This window comes from Schistocerca serialis, chromosome 4 (assembly GCF_023864345.2).
Source record: "Schistocerca serialis cubense isolate TAMUIC-IGC-003099 chromosome 4, iqSchSeri2.2, whole genome shotgun sequence".
NCBI lineage: Eukaryota > Metazoa > Arthropoda > Insecta > Orthoptera > Acrididae > Schistocerca > Schistocerca serialis.
Window position 1 is genome coordinate 32266190 of NC_064641.1, and position 16294 is coordinate 32282483.

Sequence of the window (16294 nt, forward strand, 5' to 3'; positions counted from 1 at the left end):
ATGATGATGCCCAAGTAGGTGTTTTAGCTGCTGTCGCGGCTAATCCGCACATCCGTAACAGACAAACTGCGCGAGAGTCGGGAATCTCAAAAACGTCGATGTTGAGAATGCTACAGCAACATCGATAGCACCCGTACCATATTTCTATGCACCAGGAATTGCTTGACGACGACTTTGAACGTCGTGTACAGTTCTTCCACTGGGAACAAGAGAAATTACGGGATGATGACAGATTTTTTGCACTCGTTCTATTTATCGACGAAGCGTCATTCACCAACAGCGGTAACGTAAGCCGGCGTAGTATGCACTATTGGGCAACGTAAAATCCACGAAGGCTGCGACAAGTGGATCATCAGCGACCTTGGCGGGTTAATGTATGGTGCGGCATTATGGGAGCAAGGATCATTGGCCCCCATTTTATCGATGCCAGTCTAAATGGTGCAATGTATGCTGATTTCCTACGTAATGTTCTACCGATGTTACTACAAGATGTTTCACTGCTTGACGGAATGGCGATGTACTTCCAACACGATGGATGTCCGGCACATAGCTCGCGTACGGTTGAAGCGGTACTGAACAGCATATTTCATGACAGGTGGGCTAGTCGTCGAAGCACCATACCGTTGCTCGCACGTTCACCGTATCTGACGTCCCCGGATTTGTTTCTGTGGGGAAAGTTGAAGGATATTTGCTATCGTGATCTACCGACAACGCCTGACAACATGCGTCAGCGCATTGTCAATGCATGTGCGAACATTACGGAAGGCAAGCTATTCGCTGTTGAGAGGAATGTCGTTACGTGTATTGCCAGATCCATTGAGGTTGACGGACATCATTTTGAGCATTTATTGCATTATTGTGGTATTTACAGATAATGCTGTAACAGCATGCGTTCTCAGAAATGATAAGTTCTCAAAGGTACATGCATCACATTGGAACAACCGAAATAAAATGTTCAAACGGGCCTACGTTCTGTATTTTAATTTAAAAAACATATCTGTTATCAACCGTTCGTCTAAAATTGTGAGCCATATGTTTGTGACTATTACAGCGCCATTTATCACAAAGCGAAAAAAGTGATCCAACTAAAACATTCATATCTCTTTACGTACTACACGAATATGTAATAAAAATTGGGGGTTCCTATTTAAAAAAAACACAGTGGATATCCGTTTGACCTATAGCAGCCCCATCTAGCGGACCAACTATAGCGTCATCTGGTTTCCCCCTTCAAGCTAGACAAGTTACTGTCTTTGTAGTTTTTTCGTTTTACGCTTATTTCGTGAGATATTTGGCCCGGTCACTATCAATGGACCACCCAGTATAGCAGCGCAAGCCTAGGCAAGAGACCTCGATGCCATAAAAAGGGCATTTGCAGCTGTATGATAGTTCAGGATTACGCTACGACATCTGCCAGTTGTCTTCACTCACTTGCCAGTCAGTGCCTCGATAATTACCGAAATCAGAGACACTTCAGTATGTGGCGCACATGACATTTGCGGCAGCAACATCACAACAAAACTGAGTTGGTGCGATAAAGTATTGGTTCTCCTGCCAGGCTCGTCTACATATATAATTGGCGAGCCACTGAATCGGCGAGAGCTCGAGTCAGCGACTGTTATAGTGCCATCGTCCATCATAAGGTCGCTACGACTCCACAGTCTTCCTGACAGGACTGCGTATCACGAGGAACACCTCGTGCTGTATGGGCCGAGGATTGAATATAGGTCCTTCTAGGCACTAACTGGGGTGGTCACCAGCCCCATTTCCCGCATCCGACAGCTTTAGCCAGTTCGTGTCCAGGACATGTATGTTCTGTTACTCGCCACTGTTGGGCAGGTCTCGGTCGTCTCACCAACAGCTTAGTGGCTCAAGACCACCGCACCAGCGTCAGGAGAGATTAGCGTGCAAACTCACTCGGTGCTCCGCCCATGTTGAGCGTAGCAGCTACTGGGCGTCTTCACAACGAGGCTCCTCTACTGAGGTCCACAAGAATGATGCCTGACCACACCTCGCGAATATTGACATCATGGTTCGACGCCGGATGAGGGCGTGCACCTGTAACTGCTCAAGCTTGTTGGAACAATAAAGAGTTTTCACATACGAGGGCAGTTCAATAAGTAATGCAACACATTTTTTTTCTGAAACAGGGGTTCTTTTATTCAGCATTGAAATACACCAGGTTATTCCCCAATCTTTTAGCTACACAACACTATTTTTCAACGTAATCTCCATTCAATGCTACGGCCTTACGCCACCTTCAAATGAGGGCCTGTATGCCTGCACGGTACCATTCCACTGGTCGATGTCGGAGCCAACGGCGTACTGCATCAATAACTTCTTCATCATCCGCGTAGTGCCTCCCACGGATTGCGTCCTTCATTGGGCCAAACATATGGAAATCCGACGGTGCGAGATCGGGGCTGTAGGGTGCGTGAGGAAGAACAGTCCACTGAAGTTTTGTGAGCTCCTCTCGGGTGCGAAGACTTGTGTGAGGTCTTGCGTTGTCATGAAGAAGGAGAAGGTCGTTCAGATTTTTGTGCCTACGAACACGCTGAAGTCGTTTCTTCAATTTCTGAAGAGTAACACAATACACTTCAGAGTTGATCGTTTGGCCATGGGGAAGGACATCGAACAGAATAACCCCTTCAGCGTCCCAGAAGACTGTAACCATGACTTTACCGGCTGAGGGTATGGCTTTAAACTTTTTCTTGGTAGGGGAGTGGGTGTGGCGCCACTCCATTGATTGCCGTTTTGTTTCAGGTTCGAAGTGATGAACCCATGTTTCATCGCCAGTAACAATCTTTGACAAGAAATTGTCACCCTCAGCCACATGACGTGCAAGCAATTCCGAACAGATGGTTCTCCTTTGCTCTTTATGGTGTTCGGCTAGACAACGAGGGACCCAGCGGGAACAAACCTTTGAATATCCCAACTGGTGAACATTGTGACAGCACTACCAACAGAGATGTCAAGTTGAGCACTGAGTTGTTTGATGGTGATGCGTCGATCATCTCGAACGAGTGTGTTCGCACGCTCCGCCATTGCAGGAGTCACAGCTGTGCACGGCCGGCCCGCACGCGGGAGATCAGACAGTATTGCTTGACCTTGCGGCGATGATGACACACGCTTTGCCCAACGACTCACCGTGCTTTTGTTCACTGCCAGATCACCGTAGACATTCTGCAAGCGCCTATGAATATCTGAGATGCCCTGGTTTTCCGCCAAAAGAAACTCGACCACTGTCCGTTGATTGCAACGCACATCCGTTACAGACGCCATTTTAACAGCTCCGTACAGCGCTGCCACCTGTCGGAAGTCAATGAAACTATACGAGACGAAGCGGGAATGTTTGAAAATATTCCACAAGAAATTTCCGGTTTTTTCAACCAAAATTGGCCGAGAAAAAAAATGTGTTGCATTACTTATTGAACTGCCCTCGTACTTTAGGAACTCCGCAAGGACGTTCTCTTTTCCTCTACTTGAGAGCATGTTTTCCAGAACTCTGGTAATCTCTGATACTACATCCTATATGTCTTCCCTATCGACACCCATTTCTTCTTCTGTCTCGTTATCAGACAGCTCCCTGCCCCCGTAGACGCCTTCAGTGTATTCTTTCCAGCCATCCGCTCTCTTCACTGCGTTTAACACTGGAATTCCGTTGAATCCTTAATACTGACGCAATTAATCGATGGTTATTTTGATATTTCTGTATTCGTAAACAGTCTCTCTCCCAACAATTTGTTTTCGGATTTTTCACGTTTTTCACGCAGCCATTTTGGCTTGTTTGCCCTGTACTTCCTATTGATTTCAGTCCTACGTTTCCTGATATTGTTGTAATCTAGCATTTCTCTGAACATTTTTATACTTCTTGCTTTCGTCGACCAATTGAAGTACTTCTTGTGTCAATCAAGGTTTCTTCGCAGTTGTACCTATGTTTGACTGTCCAACTTCTATAACTGCCCTTTTTAGATCTGTCCTCTGCAACTGAACTATGGAGTGTGAAATTCGTTATCACAATATCTACATCCTTAGAGAACTTCAAATGCATCTTATCATTCCTAAGCACTTCAGTATCACACTTATTTCCATACTGATTCTTTCGGAGAATTCTTTTAAACTTTAGTCTGCTCTTCATGATTACTGAATTGTGATCGGTGTTTGTACCTGCTCATACACTCCTGGAAATGGAAAAAAGAACACATTGACACCGGTGTGTCAGACCCACCATACTTGCTCCGGACACTGAGAGAGGGCTCTACAAGCAATGATCACACGCACGGCGCAGCGGACACACCAGGAACCGCGGTGTTGGCCGTCGAATGGCGCTAGCTGCGCAGCATTTGTGCACCGCCGCCGTCAGTGTCAGCCAGTTTGCCGTGGCATACGGAGCTCCATCGCAGTCTTTAACACTGGTAGCATGCCGCGACAGCGTGGACGTGAACCGTATGTGCAGTTGACGGACTTTGAGCGAGGGCGTATAGTGGGCATGCGGGAGGCCGGGTGGACGTACCGCCGAATTGCTCAACACGTGGGGCGTGAGGTCTCCACAGTACATCGATGTTGTCGCCAGTGGTCGGCGGAAGGTGCACGTGCCCGTCGACCAGGGACCGGACCGCAGCGACGCGCGGATGCACGTCAAGACCGTAGGATCCTACGCAGTGCCGTAGGGGACCGCACCGCCACTTCCCAGCAAATTAGGGACACTGTTGCTCCTGGGGTAACGGCGAGGACCATTCGCAACCGTCTCCATGAAGCTGGGCTACGGTGTCGCACACCGTTAGGCCGTCTTCCGCTCACGCCCCAACATCGTGCAGCCCGCCTCCAGTGGTGTCGCGACAGGCGTGAATGGAGGGACGAATGGAGACGTGTCGTCTTCAGCGATGAGAGTCGCTTCTGCCTTGGTGCCAATGATGGTCGTATGCGTGTTTGGCGTCGTGCAGCTGAGCGCCACAATCAGGACTGCATACGACCGAGGCACACAGGGCCAACACGCGGCATCATGGTGTGGGGAGCGATCTCCTACACTGGCCGTACACCACTGGTGATCGTCGAGGGGACACTGAATAGTGCACGGTACATCCAAACCGTCATCGAACCCATCGTTCTACCATTCCTAGACCGGCAAGGGAACTTGCTGTTCCAACAGGACAATGCACGTCCGCATGTATCCCGTGCCACCCAACGTGCTCTAGAAGGTGTAAGTCAACTAACCTGGCCAGCAAGATCTCCGGATCTGTCCCCCATTGAGCATGTTTGGGACTGGATGAAGCGTCGTCTCACGCGGTCTGCACGTCCAGCACGAACGCTGGTCCAACTGAGGCGCCAGGTGGAAATGGCATGGCAAGCCGTTCCACAGGACTACATCCAGCATCTCTACGATCGTCTCCATGGGAGAATAGCAGCCTGCATTGCTGCGAAAGGTGGATATACACTGTACTAGTGCCGACATTGTGCATGCTCTGTTGCCTGTGTCTATGTGCCTGTGGTTCTGTCAGTGTGATCATGTGATGTATCTGACCCCAGGAATGTGTCAATAAAGTTTCCCCTTCCTGGGACAATGAATTCACGGTGTTCTTATTTCAATTTCCAGGAGTGTAGATTCATTTTACAATCGGTATGTAATTACTTCCTCCTCCAACTATCACTTTGCAATCTTCAATGTTTATGTAGTGAATTAACCACTGAATATCTTCAAATGATTTCTGTAAACCTTCATCTTCTGTTTTTGATGTCGGCATGTATACCAGAGTTACTGTTGCTGGCATAGATTTGCAGTCGATTATCATTATAATAATCCTGTCATTCAACTGTTCACAGTAACTCACGTTCTGCCCTACTTTCCTATTTATAACGAACCCTACTCCTGTTCCATCATTTTCTGCCGCTGTTGATAATACACTCTATTCGTCCAACCAGAAATCTTTATCTTCTTTGCGTTTAAATTCACTAACCCCTACTATGTCTAGACTGAGCCTTTGTATTTTCCTTTTTCGATTATCTAGCTTCTCTGTGGCTTTCAAACCTGTGATATTCCACTTTCCAACTTGAAGAATGCTACCCTTTCGTTGGATATTTAGTCTGTTCTCATAATTAGCTCCCTCTTGCAGTCTCTTTCTTAATGATGGACTAATCAGGAACACATTGCCAATGGAAACATCATCATAACAGTTATTGGGAAGGGAGTGAGACAGAGTTGTAGCCTCTTCCCGATGTTATTCGATCTGCATATTGAGCAAGCAGTAAAGGACACAAAAGAAAAAATCGGAGTAGGTATTAAAATCCAAGGAAATTAAAACTTTGAGGTTCGCCGATGACATTGTAATTCTCTGAGACAGCAACGGACTTGGAAGAGAAGTTGAACGGAATGGATAGTGTCTTGAAAGGAGGATATAAGATGAACATCAACAAAAACAAAACGAGGATAATGGAATGTAGCCGAATTAAGTCGGGTGACGCTGAGGGAATTAGATTGGGAAATGAGACACGTAAAGTAGTAAAGGAGTTTCGCTATCTGGGGAGAAAAATTACTGATGATGGTCGAAGTAGAGAGGATATAAAATGTAGACTTGGCAATGGCAAGGAAAGCGTTTGTGAAGAAGAGAAATTTGTTAACATCGAGTATAGATTTAAGTGTCAGGAAATCGTTTCTGAGAGCATTTGTATGGAGTGTAGACAAGTATGGAAATGAAAAATGGACGATAAATGGTTTGGACAAGAAGAAAATAGAAGCTTTAGGAATGTGGTGCTACAGAAGAATGCTGAAGATTAGGTGGGTACATCACATAACTAATGAGGAGGTATTGAATAGAATTGGAGAGAAGAGAAATTTGTGGCACAACTTGACTAGTTGGTGTGGCATATTCCGAGGCATCAAGGGATCACCAATTTAGTACTGGAGGGCAGCGTGGAGAGTAAAAATCGTAGAGGGAGACCAAGAGATGAATACACTAAGCAGATTCAAAAGGATGTAGGTTGCGGTAGGTAGTGGGAGATGAAGAAGCTTGCACAGGATAGAGTAGCATGGAGAGCTGCATCAAACCAGTCTCAGGACTGAAGACCACATCAACAACAGTGCAGAAGTTTGCATTGCCTTCCGCATCTTTATGCTGTTTATCGTTTCTGAGTCTTCCGCCGTTTAGGGGCAGTTCCTCATCTGAAGGACACAAGGGTGCAGTGGAACTCTGTTCGTCCTTATGCCGTTTTTGGCAAGGCCGTTGGCTGAAGAGAGCTGATCATAATACCGGAGGTCTTCGGCTGCCAATTTGATGATTTTTAATCAAAATTTGAGTAATGACTGGGAATGATCCTGGAACGCAGGACATTTTGTTGCTAGTTAGAGATGCTGCCCATGGACAGCAGGGAGACCGTAATACCCACAGAGACCGTTGCTTGTGGTGCCGCAGTTGTTTTACATACTGGGACTCTAGGACAATCTCTCAAAATATTGGTCCTAAAACAGAGCCCTGTGGACACCGATTCCGTGCTGCTGGCTGTTGTAAGACATGGTATTCGACATATATGTTGCAGACTTGACGGTCTCCGCGACCGGTCGCCGCTCGGTCCGACTGCGCAGACGGCCTCCGGCCTCCGGCGGTGGCCACGGCCTCCGACGTCGTCCACCTGCGCCGCTCGATGCGACGCCGGCGGCCGCGCTGCGCACGCGCCGACTGGCCCCGCCCCCGGCACGCCCCCCCGTGACGTCACGGCGCCCGGGCCGCCGCGGCGCCGGCCCGGCGCTGCCGCCGCCTCAGTCGGCCCGCGGGCTCCAGTGCGCGACGACACACATGCAGCGCGACCACCGCCGCCGGCACCGCCACCGCCGCTGCTAGCGCCCGCGCACAAGCACCCACAACCACACACTCTCTCTCACAAACACACACGCACCGAACCGCCGGCCCGCCCGCCATGGAGCGGCCGCTTGCTTTCGCCGCCGCCATCTTGGCGCTCACATTACCCTACGGTGAGTACGCTCTGCGAGCATCTTGGGTGTCTGGCTACTTGGTGTGGGCGAGCCGAGAACCGCTTGTGAAATAAACCTACTAGAGCCCCTTAGTGTGCAGATGTCACGCAATACATCGACGTTATGCGGGTTGCAGAGAATAAAGGCTGTCATTTTTCGTCTTACGGATGTTTGGTAAACTCCCGATTACTCGGGTAAATGCGGACCCGAGACTGCAGGATAATCGGAAAACATGGACACTACGAATTATAAATACTTTATTTTAAATATGCTGCTGACTACATTTAAAACCCTTTCTAGATCTAGAGAAATCCTTTGTCGATATTGATTGGAACAAACTATACGAAATTTTGAAGGTAATAAGGATTAAATATGGAGAGCGAAATGTTATTTACAGCAAGCACTGAAACCTTACTGCAATTACTACACTACAATGGCATGAGAGGAAACCAGTAGCTGAGAAAGAAGGTTGAAACGATTGTAGCTTATCGCTGATAAGTTCAGCTTCTAGAATGAGCAAGCAGCAAGTGAAACTAAAAAGAACTTTAGAAAGCGAGAAGATATAAGAACATTTGAGGTTCCGCGTTGACATAGTAATTTTGTCATAGACGGCAAAGGAGTTGGAGGATCAGTTAAACAAAAGGCATTATTTCTTGAAAACGGTTAATAAAATGAACTAAAACAAAAGCAAAACAGGGGTAATGGAATGCAGTCGAATTAAATCAGAAAATGTTGAAGGAATTAGATTAGTAAAGAAGGCACTAAAAGTTGAGAACGAGTTCTGCTATTTGGTCTGAAGACTATGCGACGATGGTAAAAGTAGAGAGGATATATAATGCAGACTGGCGATGGAACGAAAATAGTGTCCCAAAAAATAAATTGTTAAGATCGAATAAAAATTTTTGCACTAGGAAGAATTTTCTGAGTGTATTTTTTGGAGTGTAGTGAAACACGAATGATTGACCGTTGAGACAAGAAAGGAAGTTTTGAAATGTTGGGCTGTAGAAGAATGCTGAAAATTAGATGGATACTTCGAAGGACTAATGATGAACTACTGAATCGAGTTGGGGAGAAAACAAATTTATAGCACAACATGACTAAAAGAAGGAATCAGTAGAAAACATAACCTGGGGCATGAAAGAGTCGTCAGTTTGCTAATGGAGGGGAGGAAGAGATGAACAGGCTTGTACAGGTTGTAGTAGAACAGGATTCATCAAACAAGTCTTCAGAGTGAAGAAGAGAACGAGGGCATTAGACAACAACGGAACATGCTACATGTCATTCGAATGCCCATAGATTCATTTACGTGTTATTCGCAGGAGACCGATAACATCTTTACAACCTGGAACAAAAACACGCTGGACTTTGCATAACTTTCTTTCAGGTTACTTTCCGGAAATAATCATCCAACTGATTTTCTTTTTTCTGGTTTTCTTTTCGTTTTTTTTTTCCTAGCTAAGGTTCTCATATTCCGGAGACTCAAAACTTCGCTAAATGTACATATATTGTCTCGCAAACTCTAATAACAGGCCGACGCACTTCAGTGCCCCCGAATGCGTGATTTCTGTTTCCTCGATCGCCTCGTCTTCGATCTCAGCCTCTGCCAAACACGAACTTATCACTTGGCTGCTCAGATCTTAATCCACTGGCATCGCTGTTTAACCACTGGCGGATGTTTTTGTCATTCACGTCTCCGCAACCAGAAATTTGTTTGATAAGATGGATCAGACGAGTAACAGTATCGCATTCGTCTGTCTCATAATATTCAAAGCCACTTTCGGAGGAGTGTGCTGCAAGTTTATTCCACGAATAAGCTACTGTTGTATCAGAGCAAGAATTCTGGAGGGTGCCTTAACCGTTTACTTTTCTGTCGGCACTAAATGAGTTGGAAGTTATCGACCTCTAGTTCCTAGGGAAAGGGTAAACCAGAAATATAGACATGACATCGACAGGGAACATAAAACAACGATTGTGTCCACGCATTCGGATAACAATAGAACGCGACAAACGGACAAAAATTTCAGGTGTATCTTTTGACTTCGATGGTAAAACGTGTGTCAAATGCGTGATAGTGTATTCTAAACACCAAAATAGTACTTGTAATTATAACTGTAATTATAACAGACTAGTTCACGTTTCGATTCTAATGCTTTCAAAGATCGCAGAACTATGCGAGGATAAATCGCAACCTGATAATTGGGAGCTTAGTGTAGAAGTCTCGATTGTAACTTCGGCGTTACGCCGTTATTAAGCATCTACATACAAACAATATAATATATCGGGAGAGAACAGTTGTATGAACAATGAATTCAGGAACCTGTTAACATGGGCGTAAATAATGAGTAATCGATGCATGTCACGGCGTAGGTACAGCTTTTAAGCGACATTACTGTTGTAGGATTGTGTCCCACTTTGTGGCGCAATAAGAAAGCATACGTACATGCGTTACATATGATGCTACGGATTAAAATTGCGTGACAGGTGTCAAGGCAGAGATGGCTACAGTGGAGGTAAGTAACGTAGTCATTCCACTTTTTTTATTCAGTTGCAGGTTGAAATACAGCAGCGGTTGTACAAGCCGTGTACATGGAGCAAATACTCTTATAACAACTGGGCACGTATCCACCAAACGTATCAACTATTCAGCAATCCAGTACAGAAGTAGCACTATACTAATTCTCGGAACCGTAACTTCTAGTACATGTCACTCCCTCGTGCTAAGCCTGTCCTCAGCTTAACATTTTAGAGGTTTCACTGTGAAAAGCCGATGTAATTTTAGTAAATTACAGAATTTAGTTGTTTTGCCCAACTTCCACAGATGGGTCAGCAGCAGATACAGTAAAAACCCAGTGACAGCCTTATATGATGACTACAGAAAATGGAAAAGTGGGAAGGGTTCGTGGAACTGAAAACATTATGAATCCGGATCAGGAGCTGTTATTTCCTGCTGCTTCTGTGAAAAAGGCTACTGTTGCTCACTCCAAATATTCAGAGTGAATCACCTCAGCAGTTTTATTTCGTGTGCGGTTCGAGACATCGAGACGGGGTTTCCTGCGCCTAATAGGAGGAAGAGGAGCACATAATTTTGTTGTGTAGATAATAATCTTAATTTTCGTGGGAACTGAGTTATTAAAGAACACTGTCCTTTTTTTAACATTTTTGGAAAGTTTTTGAAAAGAGTACAGCGGTATGACGCTCGTTAATGTTGGAGTTGTATGTGATTATTAAGTTGAAAGGCAGGGAATTCGGAATACAGCTCTCTCTCGTGTCAGGCTTCGTCGTTATAGGCAGCACGGTGCAGGGCTAATACATAAACAAAACGTATTTCCTCTTAGACGTATTTTATATGACATAGACACAAAATCAGTTGCGATTGTTGACAGCGTAACTGTCGTTTAGTTTATAGCGTACCATAAGGGGCTTAAGAAAACTATTTCAAATGTGTTTATACACTTATGCTTAAGTTAACACTTTTTTGCCGAAACACAGCAACAGTTTAGAAGTCTGCTACTATGGTGGACCCACACTTGGCGGTGTTTAAACCACAAATCCCAATTCCGACTTACCTGCTTTTCAATTTTGGCATGTTGCCCTGATACTTTTGCGAAAAGTTTCAACTCCGCCATTAACAAAGGTTATACCACTATACTTGTCTTCTCAGAAGCCTCGAACGCTTGTAGAAAAGTATATCGTTCCATTGTTTAAAGCAATACCTGCATCAGTATCTCTGTTAACACAATAGTTAAGAGTGTCATCCATGCAACAAAAATACGCGCCTCGCTGCATAAGGTACTTGTTTCATGGTCAGCTGCACGAGTAAAACTTGCTTCAAAAGCCTTTGATGTAACTTTTACTCATGCAACTGGCCGTTGTCTTTTACTATTACCGATATTCTGCAGGATTACGGTCTAAACCTGGCTTGCTCACGGTGGTGTTCTTTAAACTACGCTCTGTCATTGTTTTTGTATTTACGAATGCATGTCATTGCGTGACTATAGTTAATGATGGTTTCCAGTGCGTGTTCACCGACTTTTCACATTTTGAACGCTCTGAACATAGTTTTACCTAGCAACAGAACGTAGTTATCGTACTACAGTTCTAATATGAAAAATGCGATCCAGGCATTAAAAGTTTTTTACTTTAAAAAGTTTTTATTTAGTAAACTAGGCTAAGACCACCATCTCCTGCCTAAACAGTTTACCTATATAGTACACCCTTGGGACACATTCGACGTTACCTTCGTTTTTGTAGGATAAGAGACAGACAGGAAAAGCTGCAAAGAAGGAAGTGACGAGATAGCTGGTACGGCTGCCAGCAGTGAGTTCAGGGAAGTGTTCAGGCGACGGAAGACTTTCACAGCCGCTGTGCGCGTGACTACTCCTTGTAATGAGTGGACAACGCTTCCTGCCGCCTCAGAGTAGGACAGCTCAGATTACGTCAGAGCTGAAAGCGACGGACTCGGAATGTACTAATCTGTAATACCGACAGGTTGTAGCACTCAAGAAGCTAATAGTCGAACACTTGTTTTGGGACGATCGATATTCTGCTGATGAAATACGCACTCCTAAACGCAGTAAAATCTCATGCCGAATCTCGCTCATTCGCATTAAGGTGAAGCTGGAAGAACATGAATTTAGGGAGACTCATTAACAAGATAACGCAGCAGTTCCCTAAGAGGGTGAGTATAAAGAAATACATTTACCAAGCCGGCTTGTAATCTTCACAATAGATGATATTTCTAAAATTGAAGACTTGTTGCAGGAATGAAGCGTAAAAGACAAAACAGTTATCAACGTCAGACATATATACTTCCTTTTCGATCAAGGGACACTGAATCTTCACCTTCAGAAGTATCAGTGGTTTACATCTGTATTTCTTTTCCTAAATGTAGCCAGTTTTCTGCCTTATGTTTCATTTCGCAACAGATTAATTACTGAGTGCTACTTGTTTCACAGTGTCGCACTGAACTCGTACATTATAGCATCTGATAATATGGCTACGAGGGATATTGGGGAAGTAAGGTGCGATCGGTCGCAAAATGGTTCAAATGGTTCAAATGGCTCTGAGCGCTATGGGACTTAACATCTCAGGTCATCAGTCCCCTAGAACTTAGAACTACTTAAACCTAACTAATCTAAGGACACCACACACATGCATGCCCGAGGCAGGATTCGAACCTGCGACCGTAGCGGTCGCGCGGTTCCAGACTGAAGCGCCTAGAACCGCTCGGCTACCAGCGGCCGGCGGTCGCAAAATGGAAACCATTGTAAAAAATCAGAGATGTGTTATTTGACCAGTTTGCTACAATTTCCAGCTAGTTATCTACATAGCCGTCGTTCCCACTGAGGCATCTGTCGTAGCATTGTACCAACTTTCCAGTACCATCGTCTTACAAGGCAGCCGCCTGTGCTTTCCGCTAATTCTCTATGCTGACCTACAGCTCGTTGTCTGTGCCAAAAGGTTGTCTTCATAGCCAGCGATTCATGTGAGCAGAGATGAACCTCAGGGGGGTGGGGCGGAGGGGAGGCCAATTATGGGCTGTACTGTGGGTGATCAAACATTTCCCAAGAAAACGCTGCAGGAGCATCTTCATTGCCACTGTAGAGTGTGGCCGTGCATTGTGCAGAACGAAACACAACAGGTACGTTATGTGGGTTGCATAGCTACAGGCGGAATCTTGCACCAGGGCGTCACACTTAGCGGGAGACATTACTTTCTAGCCATCTTTACGTTCTTAATTTCAGCTCACGACTGAAAAGAGCGACGTGCCACAATCGACAGGCCTACTAGACTCTGTCCAATACATTTGTGCAAAGCTTCATTAGATTTTCACTGTGGTTTCTATTTCGCTCCCTATAGGACCCTACTTTCCGAATATCCCTCGTACTAACAAGATACTGTACTATAAAACCCTCTGTAGGTTATAATAGATTAGCTGACCAAAATTGTGCGGACACCCCTATGTAATGTGGACTTGACCACTGAATGTCACGAGAGGCATACCAGCAAGAATAAAACGAGTGTTGTAAGCAAACAAGCAAACTCCTGCATAATGGGAGGATAAGGAGCGTTGAGTGACTTCGAACGTGACTCGTCATTCGGTGTCACCTGACTAACAGATCTCCCAGAGACATTTCAACTCTTCCAAAGCTGCCCATGTCGACTGTTGGTGACGTCATTGTGAAGTGGAAATACGGAAGAACAACCACACCTAAACCAAGACCTGGCAGACCTCTTGACAGAGACCGTCGAGCATTCAGGAGAATGGTTGTGAACAGTCGCATAAAATTAGCGGAATGAGTCGTTAGTGAGTTCCAGAGTGGTACGAGGAATCCAACCAGCACACTGATTGTGGGCACAAAGTTAGAAAGAATGGGGCACAACGGTCGACAGCTTCCTCGTAAGCCACAAGTTCCTGCAGTCAACGTTACGATACGTGCCATCATGTGTGTTGTCAATAGGGAAGAGCGGAGGAGGCAGTGTAACGGTATGGAGGTATTTTTCACCGTTAGGGCGTCTTCTTAAGATAATACTGTATGCGTAAGATCATGAAGACATTTTACAGCAGTGTGTGCTGTGTACAGCAGAGGAACAGTTCGGAGATTATGACTGCATCAATATGATGAGCCCAGGGACTGGGCGTTTGTATTGTTCTCATCATTTCATCATCATTCGGAAAAAGTGATGAGACTGGACTGTGAAAAGATTGAGAATTTGTACGGGTGCTGATAGCCACACAGTTGTGCGCCCCACAAACCAAATACCATTAGCAGTGGCAGCATCAGCATGTTGAGGCACGCTGTCACAAAGCAGAATCTGTGAGACAATAGTTCCTGCACAATAACATTCCCGAAATGAACTGACATGCTGAGAGCCCCGATCTGAGACCAGTGGAACACCTCTGGGATGAGCTAGAAAGTCGACTTCGCTACAGACAACAGCCTCCATCGTTACCTTCCCTGGTTTCGGCCCTTGAGCAAGATTCGGCTGCCATTTCTTCACAGTCATCCGCATAGCTTGTTGAAAGTGTCCCCAGCAGAGTTCAAGTGGTTATAAACGGGAAGCGTAGACACACTCCATATTTAAGTCCACTAATAATGGTTCAAATGGCTCTGAGCACTATGGGACTTAACTGCTGCGGTCATCAGTCCCCTAGAACTTAGGACTACTTAAACCTAACTAACCTAAGGACATCACACACATCCATGCCCGAGGCAGGATTCGAACCTGCGACCGAAGCGGTCGCGCGGTTCAGGCTGTAGCGCCTAGAACCGCTCGGCCACTCCGGCCGGCCGTCCACTAATAGCTTTCCGGATATTTTTGATTGGCTAATGTACACTATGTGATCAAAAGCATCCGGACACGTAGCTGAAAATGACTTACAAGTTCGCCGTCCGAAGTGGCCGCGCGGTTCTGGCGCTGCAGTCTGGAACCGCGAGACCGCTACGGTCGCAGGTTCGAATCCTGCCTCGGGCATGGATGTGTGTGATGTCCTTAGGTTAGTTAGGTTTAACTAGTTCTGAGTTCTAGGGGACTAATAACCTCAGCAGTTGAGTCCCATAATGCTCAGAGCCATTTGAACCATTTTGACTTACAAGTTCGTGGCGCTATTAATCGCTAATGCTGGAATTCACTATGGTGTTGGCCCACCCTTAGCCTTGATGACAGCTTCCACTCTCGCAGGTATACGTTCAATCAGGTGCTGGAAGGTTTCTTGGGGAATGGCAGCCCATTCTTCACGGAGTGCTGAGCTGAGGAGAGGTATCGATGTCAGTCGGTGAGACCTGGCGCGAAGTCGGCGTTACAAAACATCCCAAAGGTGTTCTATAGGATTCAGGTCAGGACTCTGTGTCGGCCAGTCCATTACAGGGACGTTATTGTCATGTAACCAGTCCGCCACAGGCCGTGCATTATGAAGAGCTGCTCGATCGTGTTGAAAGATGCAGTCGCCATCCCCGAATTGCTCTTCAACAGTGGGAAGCAAGAAGGTGCTTAAAACATCAATATACGCCTGTGCTTTGATAGTGCCACGCAACACGACCACACCGTAACACCACCGCCTCCGAATTTCACTGTTTGCACTACACGCTCTGTCAGATGACGTTCACCGGGCATTCACCATACCCACACTCTGCCATCGGTTCGCCACATTGTGTAACGTGATTCGTCACTCCACAGAACGTTTTTCCACTGTTCAGTCGACCAGCCTTACACCAAGCGAGGCGTCGTTTGGCATTTGCCGACGTGATGTGTGGCTTATGAGCAGCCGCTCGACCATGAAATCCAAGTTTCCCCATCTCCCGCCTAACTGTCATAGTACTTCAGTGGATC

The 16294-nt window shown here is 45.9% G+C and overlaps 1 protein-coding gene across 1 annotated transcript in view; it reads left to right on the forward strand.

The window, feature by feature from the left end:
* Window positions 1-7766: 7766 nt before the first annotated feature.
* The window catches only part of LOC126473730 (protein Skeletor, isoforms B/C), a 676647-nt gene continuing 668119 nt past the window's right edge, over window positions 7767-16294 (forward strand). Inside the window, exon 1 of the mRNA XM_050100975.1 lies at window positions 7767-7963. Within this exon, the coding sequence (XP_049956932.1) occupies window positions 7909-7963 (55 nt within the window). The 5' untranslated portion in view covers window positions 7767-7908. The remainder of the gene's footprint in view (window positions 7964-16294) is intronic.